We start from the raw sequence: 13709 nt of genomic DNA, 5'->3' as shown, positions 1-13709 counted from the left end.
ACCCCTTGAGCCCCCATCCTGGTATGCATGGCACCCCTTGAGCCCCCATCCTGGTATGCATGGCACCCCTTGATAGCTCATCCTGGTATGCATGGCACCCCTTGAGCCCCCGTCCTGGTATGCATGGCACCCCTTGAGCCCCCATCCTGGTATGCATGGCACCCCTTGAGCGCCCATCCTGGTATGCATGGCACCCCTTGAGCCCCCGTCCTGGTATACATGGCACCCCTTGAGCCCCCATCCTGGTATGCATGGCACCCCTTGAGCCCCCATCCTGGTATGCATGGCACCACTTGAGCCCCCATCCTGGTATGCATGGCATCCCTTGAGCCTCCATCCTGGTATGTATGGCACCCCTTGAGCCCCCATCCTGGCATGCATGGCACCCTCTGAGCCCCCATCCTGGTATGCATGGTACCCCTTGAGCCCCCATCCTGGTATGCATGGCACCCCTTGAGCCCCCGTCCTGGTATGCATGGCACCCCTTGAGCCCCTGTCCTGGTATGCATGGCACACCTTGTGCCCCCGTCCTGGTATGCATGGCACCCCTTGAGCCCCCATCCTGGTATGCATGGCACCCCTTGAGCCCCCATCCTGGTATCCATGGCACCCCTTGAGCCCCCATCCTGGTATGCATGGCACCCCTTGAGCCCCCATCCTGGTATGCATGGCACCCCTTGAGCCCCCATCCTGGTATGCATGGCACCCCTTGAGCCCCCATCCTGGTATGCATGGCACCCCTTGATAGCTCATCCTGGTATGCATGGCACCCCTTGAGCCCCCGTCCTGGTATGCATGGCACCCCTTGAGCCCCCATCCTGGTATGCATGGCACCCCTTGAGCCCCCATCCTGGTATGCATGGCACCCCTTGAGCCCCCATCCTGGTATGCATGGCATCCCTTGAGCCCCCGTCCTGGTATGTATGGCACCCCTTGAGCCCCCATCCTGGCATGCATGGCACCCTCTGAGCCCCCATCCTGGTATGCATGTTACCCCTTGAGCCCCCATCCTGGTATGCATGGCACCCCTTGAGCCCCCATCCTGGCATGCATGGCACCCTCTGAGCCCCCATCCTGGTATGCATGTTACCCCTTGAGCCCCCATCCTGGTATGCATGGCACCCCTTGAGCCCCTGTCCTGGTATGCATGGCACCCCTTGAGCCCCTGTCCTGGTATGCATGGCACACCTTGTGCCCCCATCCTGGTATGCATGGCACCCCTTGAGCCAGCCCCCATCCTGGTATGCATGGCACCACTTGATAGCCCATCCTGGTATGCATGGCACCCCTTGAGCCCCCGTCCTGGTATGCATGGCACCCCTTGAGCCCCCATCCTGGTATGCATGGCACCCCTTGATCCCCCGTCCTGGTATGCATGGCACACCTTGTGCCCCCATCCTGGTATGCATGGCACCCCTTGATAGCCCATCCTGGTATGCATGGCACCCCTTGAGCCCCCGTCCTGGTATGCATGGCACCACTTGAGCCCCCATCCTGGTATGCATGGCACCCCTTGATAGCCCATCCTGGTATGCATGGCACCCCTTGAGCCCCCGTCCTGGTATGCATGGCACCCCTTGAGCCCCCATCCTGGTATGCATGGCATCCCTTGAGCCCCCATCCTGGTATGCATGGCATCCCTTGAGCCTCCATCCTGGTATGTATGGCACCCCTTGAGCCCCCATCCTGGCATGCATGGCACCCTCTGAGCCCCCATCCTGGTATGCATGGCACCCCTTGAGCCCCCATCCTGGCATGCATGGCACCCTCTGAGCCCCCATCCTGGTATGCATGGCACCTCTGAACCCCCATCACGCTGCCTACAAAAAAAAAAATAAACAATCATACTCACCTCCTCTCTCCTCCATTGCTGTACCGCTCTGCTGCCGACACTCTCACTGTGTGAGCCGCGCATGGCGTACCTGCCATGCGCCCTCACACAGTGTGAGATGCTGTGCTGGAATAGTCACTGCTCCCCACGCCGGAACTCTGTGCGTGGGGAGCAGTGACCATTCAGTCTGTTCAATAGCCGGCACACTGGAGCCGCAGCGCGGCTCCTGCTGCCGCTCTGAGGTCAGTGTGCCTGCTATTAAAGACCATGGATATTCACTACAACCCATGGGAGTGGATTGTAGGGAATATTCATGAGCTTTAATAGCGGGCACACAGACCGCAGAGCGGTAGCAGGAGCCACGCTGCGGCTACAGTGTGCCAGCTATTAAGAAAAATGAATATTCATTGCTCTCCACACCCATGGGCGTGGGGAGCAGGGAATATTCATTTTCTTTAGTAGCGGGCACAGTGTAGGCACCAGCAGGCGGCTGCTGCCTCCTGTGCCCCGCTGATCCCCCTCTTCCGCTCCCCCACACCCACCACCACGCACAGCCATGTATATAGTATTCGGACTATAAGATTGAAGGAAAATTTTGGAGGAAAAAAGTGCGTCTTATAGTCTGAAAAATACAGTATTTTGTTGATAGTTTGTGAGCGTTCGCTCGGCATTACATTACCTCTAGATGTCAGTGTCCTCCATACTTGGTATGTGCTAGTTTAGATATGGAAATGATCTGATTGAATTGTAGCTTTCAGATTGCATAATGATCAGTGTATCAGGGCAGTACAATGCAATCATTCCCTTGTGATCTAGAAATGTAACCTTAACTCTTCTACATTTGCAGCAAAAACCTCTTCAGATGGAACCCCAAAACAAAAACGACCGCCAAAGCCAAAGAAGTCTGATACTCTTTTGCATTCAGACTCTGATTTGGAGTTTGGAACCCCAAAGAAAACTACAACACCCAAAGGCAAGTATTTAGAGAAAGGCCTGCTTTTCCCTTCTGCTCGTCTGCGGATTAATGTGTAATAGAAAGTAATGACAAGCTGTACTTGCGTTTTCTTAGTCGAGTCTGAAATCCATGAGGTGGATCCTGGTGTCGGATTAAATGCAGAGTGTCATGTATAATGCTGTAGTCTACATGGTGTCACTTTCATTAAAGCACCACTCCAGCTGTTTTTTTTTTTATTTCAGCGCTAGAGTGGTGTCACTAACATAAGTTCACTGCCCCTAGTATTACACTTACCAGCCGCCATCATCCTCTGTTATCGGCACCGCTCTGTTTGTCTTCTGCCAAGTCGCTCCAGTCTTCGCTGGGTGAGCCGGAGGTCACTGCTCAATGTAAGTCTATGAGAGCCAGAACGGGAGTTTCATAGACTTACATTGAGAGCTTGTGATTATTAACTTCTATGGCGGCAAGGACCGGAGCGGCGTCGGGAACAGCTGAAGTCTGAGGCTGGTAAGTATATTACAAGGGGCAGGGAACTTACATTAGTGTCACCACTCCAGCACTGAAAGAAAGCACCACTCCAGCTTTTTTTTTAAGACTGATTTTACCCATGCATAAAAAACTGAACCCTACTTAATTGTGACGACGTTTCACTCAAAATGGTCATAATTTATATTGGATGTTGAAGTTCCTATAATAGCCCCTTAGTGACCACAACACGTCTTTTTACTGACATGACATATAGGAGAATATCATCCCCCAATGGTTGAAAATACCGCTACTATCAGCTGTACACTATAGCTGACACCCTGCTGCATCTGCCAAGATCAGTGTTGGCATCAATCATGGCTGTTTAACCCCTTAGATGCTTCTGTCAATAGTGACTATGGCATCTAGATGGTTAACATAGTGTGGGGGCTCCCTCTTTAGCTCCATCGGCACCCTGAGATCATGATTGTGTAGACCTGATGGTTGCCTTGGCAATTCATGGCCAAATAACGGCCTTAGAGTCTGCCGGCTATAGCGACCTGCTCAGAAGTTAGAAACATTTAGGTGGTAAATATAACATTTTTCTTTCCTGTCATGTCACATTGCATTAATTCCTGAAAAGCACCTGAAGGGTTAATAAACTGCTTGAAAGCTGTGTAGAATATGTTGAGGGGCGCTGTTTTTAAAATGGTATCACCTTTGGGGATTTCCAATATAAGGTCCCCCAAAGTCACTTCAAAACCGAATAGGTCCCTAAAAAATGTGTTGTAAATTTCCTTGAAAAAATGAAAAATTGCTGACATGCTAAAAAAAGTAAAAGAACATTTTACAAATGGTGCAGATATAAAGCAGACATGAGGTAAATGTTATTTAACTATTTTATGTTCTGTTACTATTTGGATTAAAGAGACAATCATTCAAAGTTTGAAAATTGCTACTTTTTGAAAAGTTTTGTCAAATATCTTATATTTTTTATAAATAAAACATATCAACCTAAATTTACCATTAACATAAAGTATAATGTGTCACAAAAAAGTCTCAAAATCACTGGGATATGTTGAAACATTCCAGAGTTATTGCCACATCAGATTTGAAAAAATTGGTCTAGTCATTAAGAGGTTAAAGAGAACCTGTCCCTGGGACTGACCACTGAGTATCCATGATATTAAGCTATGTAATATGTAAGCTTTCTGAAACTAGTGAGTACAATCCTGCTGACTGAATGACCTGCATCAGGAAGAGAGCTGCAGACAATGACTTGTATATGCTTTTGGGGTATTATAGATTGGTCAGAACAGTTTTGGCGACATAACGGGACGTACCCAATATTATTGGGCTGGTGGTTTCATTCTGTGATTGACATTGGTCATTCTGCCCCTCACTTGCCCTGAAAGCAGCTTTGTATGCAATATATGTCTGACACATGAAGACTGTGGACGGTAGCCGGGCTCTCTTGTCCTCAACAATGTTCTGAAATCATAATGTCTATTCTTTAACAGCAAAAGGAAGAGGAAAGAAAAGGAAAACGTCTGATTCTGAAAATGAAGGGGACTACAATCCGGGGAAAAAATCATCATCGAAGTCCACATCGAGCAAGGTGAGAGCACAGCGGTTTGCACTGCCGTGTAATACTCTACATGGATTATCTGTATTCCACTGACATCTGGTGGGATTCGAAGCAAGTCACTGTCAGTCTTGTGCCAGACAGACACATTTCTGAACAAACCTTCATCTTGACCTAAGACCTGAAAGGACGTTTCTGATCATTTGTGACTTACAGCTTCTACTTATCTGAGGGAATTTGTGCTCATTCTGGCAAAAGAGCATTTGTAAAGTCTTGATCCTTCCTCCATTTTTTTTTGCGCAATTTGGCATTTTAATTCCTCCCAAGCTTGTCAATGTTAGTGAGGTTTGGACTCTGCAGTCCACATAGGGTCTTCAGCATCTACGCATTTCTTCACGGTTGGGCACAGTCAAGGGTTTCCAAAACGGTTCCCAGAAAGTTATCTAGAATGTCTTTCTACACTGCCATTCAGTAGTAGAAATTGGGGTAGTTTTCTTGGTTTCTGCCAAACTAATTTTTGTTCTTTATACAGCCAGATAGTAAAATGTGATTTCTCAATGGTGGTGTGCTGTAGCCATGCTTGCCATTGTGTATAGGGATCTTTGGATTTTGTGCAGTCCCTGATGTAGTTTTCAGAGGTCGTTTACATCTTTAGGCCACGGCCCCACTATCAGTATTCGGTCAATATTTTTTCTCAGGAGTGGGAACCAAAATCAGGTGAGGAACAATGAGAGAAAAGGTATAAAAGAAACAAGTCACCAATTCTGCATTTATCACCCACTCCTGGTTTTGGCTCCCACTCCTGAGAGAAAATACGGACCAAATACTGATAGTGGGGTCGTGGCCTTATAGTAAGAAAACTAACAGACTACGTGATCAGCTGAGCACTGTACTTTGCACTCCCGAGCCCTGTGCTGTGGATAGGTGATGACTTGTTTTCATGGGAGACCCTTGGGTTGCTTTACCAGCATATGCTCACATTTTGGGCCCAGCGTTGTTCACACGTGTTGAAGTCAGACTCTTCTGATTTATGAAGAGGTGCACGCCTCTTCATCAATCTGGAGCATTTGAGAGTGGTGCGTGACTCCGTCACTACACCAAGAAATCTCACTCCAGTCAGATGCTGGTATCAGATTTCTGGCATAGGGAACGCTACAGTTCATCATGAATTAGACGAGCTGTGGCACCTTGTCCCGCCGCGGCCCCATACCACCAGCTTTTCCTATTTTGATAAAGCTGAGAGAAACTGGGACAGCAAAAAGTTGAATTTTGCGACTTTTCATAGCTTTTACTCCAGAATTCTGACCTACATTTTTTTGATGAATCAGGCCCTTTGTCTTCTTTGTTGCCCTGAGTCTGTAGATTTCTTGTCATCTGACTTCTTGGTAACTGATTTTCCCTCAGAAGTCTAAGACAGCGGCGTTTGACAATGATTCAGACGTGGACATCTTCCCACCAGAAGCTAACTCCGAAAGCGCGACACGACAAAGGCCAGGCCGGGCCAGGAAAGAAGTGAAATATTTTGCAGAGTCTGATGATGAAGATGATGATTTTGTTATGTATTAGTTATGTGCCCGAGGAGCACCCCAATGTTTTCCAACAAAGTATGTTGTGTAGTCCTTTTGTCCCTCCCGTTGCAAACTTTTGTACATTGTCTTATTTTATGTGATAATGTATTTGATGTTTTTTATTATTGTGTAGGCATTTTAACATTTGTTGTTACACATACAGATTTCTGCTCTTTTTTACTCATGAAATGTCATGTACTCGTTCCAATTTGCCTTGTAGAAATGTTTTAGACTGCCGTGCTCAAGCACACGTTTTAATTGTCATGACTAAACACAGAAGGGAGAAAACACAGCAACCCTGCTTTTTAAAATGAAGACAAAAAACATTAAAAAAAAAATGGAAATCTTATCCTCTGTTGTGTGTTCTATTATTAAGATCACCATGAAAGATGTAAAATAAATATATTTTATTCTTTTGCCAGGAGACTCCATGGAAAAAAGGTAAACAGTATATGAACATAGAAAGCATTGTTAAACAATCTCAATGTACAAACCGAGCCAGTGAAGAATACATCACAGACTTGCTAAAATATCCCCCAAAATTTCTACTAGTGCTTTAAATGAGACCTATAAACACCTTTCAATGTGTCATCGTCTACTGTGGTATCACAGTAACTGTGATCCAGATTAAAACAATGAAATGGGTGGGCTTGACGTATAAGTGTGGGGCTGAGGCAATTGCTATATTGTGCCAGTTCAATGGGAGCGCCACGGTAGTGTGTTACATCTCTCGCGTGTGCATCTTTACATTGTACAACTCATTATGTAGTCTTCTACTAGAAAAAAAAGGAGTCTGTCAGCACAAAATAACTGTTCAAACCAAGCACAGGCGCTTGGTGCACCTTTGGCGTTGCCAAACAGAATACAGCACCTTCCAAACTAATTGTTTTGCCTCTATCTCTGCCCTGTCTTCCTTGATTGATGGCTGTGGCTGGAGATAGATGGCAAACAAGTGCACTGAACTGGTTGGCTATACCAAGGGTGCACTAAAGGCCTGTGCTTGGTTTGACCAGTCATTTTGTGCTGAAAGATTCTAAAATTATACCATTGTTGTAGTATATAACAGCTGAGAAAACCTGCAGCTGCCGCTAGTGTTAAAGAATAGCAGCTCCTAGCATGCTCTGCCGTTCTCAAGTAGCCAAGATGGTCTTACAGCGTTCATTACGTCACACTCCAGAGTTGTAGCGAGTTGCTGATTTGTGCACCGAAGAGATGTATTCTGGGAAATTAAAGGGGGAACTTTTTATGCAATACCCACTCGTAGGTCATGAACCACACACACAAACATTTCTCTAATGGCTTGTGAACAGGTAAACATGAAAAAAAGGAAAACAGACAAAAACATTGTAACACTGGAAAGTGCCTTTGAGGCTACAATTACTGCAGTAATGCACCTGTAAATATCATCCACCAAAACAATCACATCTGTTTTATCCACCTTCTTAAAGTGACATTGACAACTCTACAATAACAGGTCTCCTAACGGAACAGGCAGTTACAAAACTGGCTTCAGATAATGTAGTGAATGTTCTCCCACAACTTCCTCCGACAGGACAGCAGGGAAATAGACGCAATGCAGTTGAGGGCATGTAATGACCTATATGACGGTTAATGTTCCTTGTATGGACACTTACAACAGTCCATTTGTTTTTTTTTTACATTTGTTTTTTAACCTTGTCTTGAACATTTCATGTATGCAAGACAAAAGGAAAGCACCGAACATCCAGCAGAAAGAACAGTAAATAGGTTATGTACAAAGTCTTCAAAGATCATGCAATCTGATGATCGGAAGAGAAAATAGACATAGCTTTATTTCTTGTTCTGTAAAATGGCTGCTTTAGTGTGGTTTTCTTCTATTCGTAAGGGTCCAGCAAAGATAAGAATGTAAACAGCAAAAAGTATATAGGTTTATATAAATGGAAACCAGTTGGTCTTTTCTTGCTGAAGAATCTGAACACGTTTTGGATCTGCAAAGTCAGCAATGGGGTGTGGGAAAATGCTTCTTGCTCGTCATCCCTGTGTGCATATTGTGTTGGGAATGTCTCGTGGAGATTTGGGCCTTATTGCACCTGTGCACATTTGCTGACCCGCTCCTCTTCTGACTTAGTTGAGATGCTCTGACTGTGCTCTGGCGCATTCTCACTTGGACTGGATGCCTCATGGCCTTCCGAGTTCTCCAGCATTTCCTGAATGAGGGGAGGCATTGATCCGGGTATTTCCAGCTTCAATGTGATAACACGTTCTGCACCTAAACAGATAGAAGCAGCAGGTTTAGCTACATGTAATCCATTAAAATCCAGCTTTTTAGGTTAGCCATCTTTGACCATCTCTAAAGCAAATGAATTTCGGAACAAATTTGGATTTTTAAATGTTAGCGGGTTTTGTTGATTATCCACATGGTTTTTGCTACAGTAGTATGCTCATGTGATTTATGGTTGGTTGGTTTGTGGACTAGTTACAGAATATTACTCCTGTAATCAATATGTAGGCTTCCAAAAGACACCTTTAGGCTGCATTCACACATACATAATTGATTGGATGTTCTGACCCAAGCTTAGGTCAGGAGATCGGCAACCAGTCCGTCCATCAGGAACTGTTGTGACAAAGTCACTGGCAAAGTACTGGAGGGGAGATATGTAGCACTGAGATTGTTAGTTCCAGTAATATAAACATAGAAAAATGTTCCAGCGCACAAAGTGATAAGGGGTTAATCAGCCATCTTTAGTGCTAGGGTGATTAAACTTCTGCAGAGAGGGAGGAGGTCAGAGGATAAAATCCCAGCCTGTTAGAGCATTTCGTGTGGGGTGGGCCTGGAGGTGAAAGCTCTGAGCTGTTTTGTCACGTGAAGGAAAGCTAAACATTGGGTTTGTTCCTGAAGCTGGCGGTTACCCGTAGCAACAAGGACTGTGCCACACGTTGTGTTTTGTTTTTCCTGGTAGGCCGGGAAGGCCGTGTTTGTTTTTGCTAACATTGCCGTGGTTTATGCAGCACTCTTAATAAACCCAACAGAAGATTTAAAGAGAAAGTGTTCCTGTGTCTACCTCTATGTGCAACCAAGTGAGCCAATCTACCACAGTGTGAATCCGGCCTTATTCAGCAGTAAATGTAATAAAATATCTTTGTTTAAAGATGGGATATCAAACTCAAACTCACAGAGTGTCAAAATGAAAAACTTGGACAAAGTTGCTGGCCAACAAGTATACAGAATAATTGGCCCCACAAAGTACTCCATGCAGAAATAATGTGCCCCACATAGTTCTCAATACAGAATAATGGGCCCCACATAGTACTCCATACAGAATAATGGCCTCACATAGTCCTCTATATAGAATAATGGGCCCCACATAGTCCTCCATACAGAATAATGGGCCCCACATAGTCCTCTATATAGAATAATGGGCCCCACATAGTACTCCATACAGAATAATGGCCTCACATAGGGGTGGTAGTTCTGGTGTTGAGGGCCAAATAAAACCATCCTGAGACCAGATTTGGCGATTTGGCCCAAGGGTCGGAGTTTGACGTGTGGTTCAAAGGGAGTCTGTCTGGGGAAAAATGAAGTTACAAAGTAAGCTGAGCTCCAAGAAATGTAGTTTGCCCTAGGAAGAGTTATTCTTATAACTTCCAAAATATACTGGCTATTAGTGATGAGCGAGCGTGCTCGTTTATCGCTTTCACCGAGCACGCTCGGGTGCTTTCCGGGTATCTTTGGCATGCTCGTATATTAAGTTTGAGTCCCTGCGTCTGCATGATTTACGGCCGTTATTCAGCCTCAACACATGGAGAGATTACCTGTTTGTTAGTCAGCCTCAACACGTGAGGATACCCTAACAAACAGGCAATCTCTGCATGTGTTGAGGCTGAATAACAACAGTAAATCATGCAGACGCAGGCACTCGAACTTAATATACAAGCACGCCGAAGATACTCGGAAAGCACCCGCGTGTGCTCGCTCATCTCTACTGGCTATGTCTCCAGAAAACATTTTCAAGTAAGATTCTAATTAAGTGCTTGGGGCTTGGTGGATGGGGTCAGTACGGCCAGTGGCACCTTTCTTCAGGCAGTTTAGAAGGCCGGCTCTGGCTCCATGTGGGGCTCCACTGCTTTCATTAGAGTCTCACACAGCACTGAGGCGTGCGCAGAACATCCCCTAGAGATGGCCATAAGTGTGTTCTGCATATGCACTGAATTTCAGTCAAGGTAAGGACCTAATTTGTGTATTACATAATGTTTTCTGGAGCCAACGCTGTTAAGCAATAAAGCAGAGACCAGCTCCAGCCAAACTGACTCAGGGCATTTATAACGTCATTTCCCAATGACAGAATCCCTTTAACAACTTTCACAATTTTATGTATTCATGTAAAATCTAATAAAAGAAGTTTATAACCGTATGGAAGCATGCTACTCCACAATGACTTAATATTTCAACCCTATAGATAGCGACAAACACCTTGGTGGCCTCAGAAAGACCTTTTTGTATCAGGGCTACCATCCAAGAACAATAGAGAACCAGATTACAAGAGCCACCAGAATATCAAGGAATCATCTCCTACATTACAAAACTAAACAAGAAAGCAACCGGGTGCCTCTAGTAGTCACCTACAATCCAAATCTGAAGGTACTAAGGAGAGCTGCACGGAAACTACAACCCTTACTACAAAAAGATGCCCGATTACAATCCATATTTCCAGATCCCCACTTCTGTGTTTCAGGCAGCCCCCAAATTTAAGAGTGTGTAAAGCTGTCATCAAAGCAAAAGGTGGCTACTTTGAAGAACCTAGAATATAAGAGATATTTTCAGTTATTTCACACTTTTTTGTTAAGTATATAATTCCACATGTGTTAATTCATAGTTTTGATGCCTTCAGTGTGAATGTACAATTTTCATAGTCATGAAAATACAGAAAAATCTTTAAATTAGAAGGTGTGTCCAAACTTTTGGTCTGTACTGTATTTTCTTAATATTCCATATAATTTACACTATGGACCACATATTCCCATATAGGATAACCCAACTGCTGCAGAACCTCTTTTTTTCCTTTTTGAAGTGTGCAGAGATTTTTCTTCATTATTGTCTGGTTAAATACCCTTTTTCTTTAAAAAAAAAAAAAAAACACCACAGCCCCGTGTGAATACGGCCTGTTATATAACTATACATTTATGCACCATTGAGAAAATATATATATATAATTCTGTATCTCGATCATCCTGTTACATTCACCTATCATTAGTATTGTGTCATGCAGTAATATCTATTCTCTCCTGAGAAGCCTCATTGTCTTTATATCCATATAACATTACCTTTTGCACTAATGCTGCGAAGATCTGTGATCTTCATTAAAATCTTTGGAAACATATGGGGTTTGTTGGGTCTTCTCTTTCTGATATAAATTTTCAATGCTTCCAGTAATGGCTCCTGCAGCTTATCTACTTTAGCCGGTTCTTCAAGATCCTGACGGTCTAGATAAGCAGAGTGAAAAAAAATCACCTTTCATGCATAGTTATTTAATCCATCAGCATTTCCTGCAGTTCGGGTCACATGCAGGCAAGCCACTAGATGGCAGCACACTATAAGCCTTCAGCTGTAAGCCGCACCATCTGCTTGAATGAATAGTGCGGCATTAGGAGGCGATAGCTATATTTGGCCTGCTGACATCTGAGCGCCTTTCAGGTCTAATTCTCTACAAAAATATTACTTGGATGTCTGTTACTACAGATTCTCCTTCACTACAACATGCACTATTCTCCCTTGACAGAACATATCTGAAGTAAAGCAATTTCTATATATTATATATAGTGTACTCAAGGTTGTTGTAAGAGCTTTAATCCATTATGTGCAGCCAAGCATTCCAGGCACAAGTGGCACAGGCAGCGAACACTGATTGCTGCTCCGATCACAGTCCTTGGATGAAATGTTGCTGCTTTTAAGGGTACAGCGACACATTGTGGTCAGAAACCATGCGGAAAGTAGTTGATGTGGTCTTCACATTGATTGTTAATGGCTATGCTGTCTTGCGGGTATAGAGCACAGTGTCAGAATAAAGCTGGGGCTACATAGCAACTGTGGCCACAACAGCCGGTCACTTGGCCATAGATAGCTGTAAGCTGCTGGTACATCACAGCATAAAGCAAGTGAATGGCGCCATAAGGTACACTGGCAAGCAAGATGGCTTTTTTTTGCAACTGGTGGCTATGGTACTTGGCGGGTCACAATGTGCACTATCCTGGGAGGTAGCGGGGGGCATACAGCAAATCACCGACCGTGTGAGCTGTGCCACAGCCAACATCAAGATGTAGACCCAATCTTAATCGATTTGATAACCCAAGTGAACAGGACATCGGCCCAGTTTTTTGGAAGTGATGGCTATCTATGGTGGGCAAACCCTTTTAGACAGGGTTTGCTGCAGATTTCTCCACAGTATATCTACAGCTTTTTCTGCAGCAGAATGCACACGATACATACCGATTGTGCTGCTCTTTTTGTTGCAGATTTAGTGCCAATTTCACCTTTTTCATTGTGAATGGTGAAATCTGCACTGATTCTGCACAAAGACTTAACATGCACTTCACTGCACTTTGCCAGTAGTAAAGATTTTGTGTATAAAAGCTGCACCAAATACAGGAGATGTGAATCTATCCTTACAGGGGTTGTCCGGTCCAAATCAATAAGTCTGTAGTCGCTCTGTGTGACTGAAGATTTATGAATCCCCCCAGATCACACACTGTGCGCTGCGCGGATTCGCGGTTTCTAACCCGGGACCGGAAGGTATGTGTGAGTGATACATGCTCCTGGCCAGTGGGCACGTTTCTTCTTCCATACCCTCTAATCGGCCACGCCTACTGGACAGCCGTGTTACTAGTCAGGGCGCAGCCTTGCTCAATACAAGTGTATGGGAGCGAGGCCACCCCCACCAGACGAGCTCTGGCCGAGAGTATGCATAATGAATACATACCCTCCGGTCCTGGGTCAGAAACCAGCGAATCCCCCCCAGCGCACAGTGCGTGTTCTAGGGGGATTCATAAGTAGAGATGAGCGGTGTTCGACTAGAACTGTTCGCCAATCTCAAATTCGAGCTGTTTTGGGCGGTGTTCGAGTTGTTCGACGAACCCGAACGATTTGCAAAAAATTCGGCTGTTCGAGGTTATGTTCGATAACTGTTCGTGCACCAAAAGCGTGTCCTGCATGTCTGGCGCTATTTAGAGCACCAATCATGCAGGGATTGTCTGCCACTCACTGTAATGCCACAGCCATGGTGGTTGTGGCATTACAGTGATTGCCCAAATCGATGGGAACAGTGCCAACAG

At 45.0% G+C, this 13709-nt stretch overlaps 2 protein-coding genes across 19 annotated transcripts in view; one reads left to right on the top strand and one right to left on the bottom strand.

Moving 5' to 3' along the window:
* TOP2B (DNA topoisomerase II beta) overlaps window positions 1-6753 on the top strand; it is a 123542-nt gene extending 116789 nt beyond the window's left edge. For all 3 annotated transcript variants that reach the window (XM_073677985.1, XM_073677984.1, XM_073677983.1), the window contains exons 35-37: window positions 2679-2804; window positions 4772-4869; window positions 6241-6753. In XM_073677985.1, the coding sequence (XP_073534086.1) occupies window positions 2679-2804; window positions 4772-4869; window positions 6241-6402 (386 nt within the window). In that variant the 3' untranslated portion in view covers window positions 6403-6753. The remainder of the gene's footprint in view (window positions 1-2678; window positions 2805-4771; window positions 4870-6240) is intronic.
* Window positions 6754-6796: 43 nt separating this feature from the next.
* Window positions 6797-13709, bottom strand: part of RARB (retinoic acid receptor beta) — an 832092-nt gene continuing 825179 nt past the window's right edge. For all 16 annotated transcript variants that reach the window (XM_073677991.1, XM_073677988.1, XM_073677993.1 and 13 more), the window contains 2 exons: window positions 11706-11864; window positions 6797-8652 (listed from right to left, as the gene is read on the bottom strand). In XM_073677991.1, the coding sequence (XP_073534092.1) occupies window positions 8465-8652; window positions 11706-11864 (347 nt within the window). In that variant the 3' untranslated portion in view covers window positions 6797-8464. The remainder of the gene's footprint in view (window positions 8653-11705; window positions 11865-13709) is intronic.

Source organism: Phyllobates terribilis, unplaced genomic scaffold (assembly GCF_046119375.1).
Source record: "Phyllobates terribilis strain yellow unplaced genomic scaffold, ASM4611937v1 Scaffold_4__5_contigs__length_816908805, whole genome shotgun sequence".
Taxonomy (NCBI): domain Eukaryota; kingdom Metazoa; phylum Chordata; class Amphibia; order Anura; family Dendrobatidae; genus Phyllobates; species Phyllobates terribilis.
Note: the sequence above shows the minus strand (reverse complement) of the source record. Positions and strands in the feature narration are given on the sequence as shown.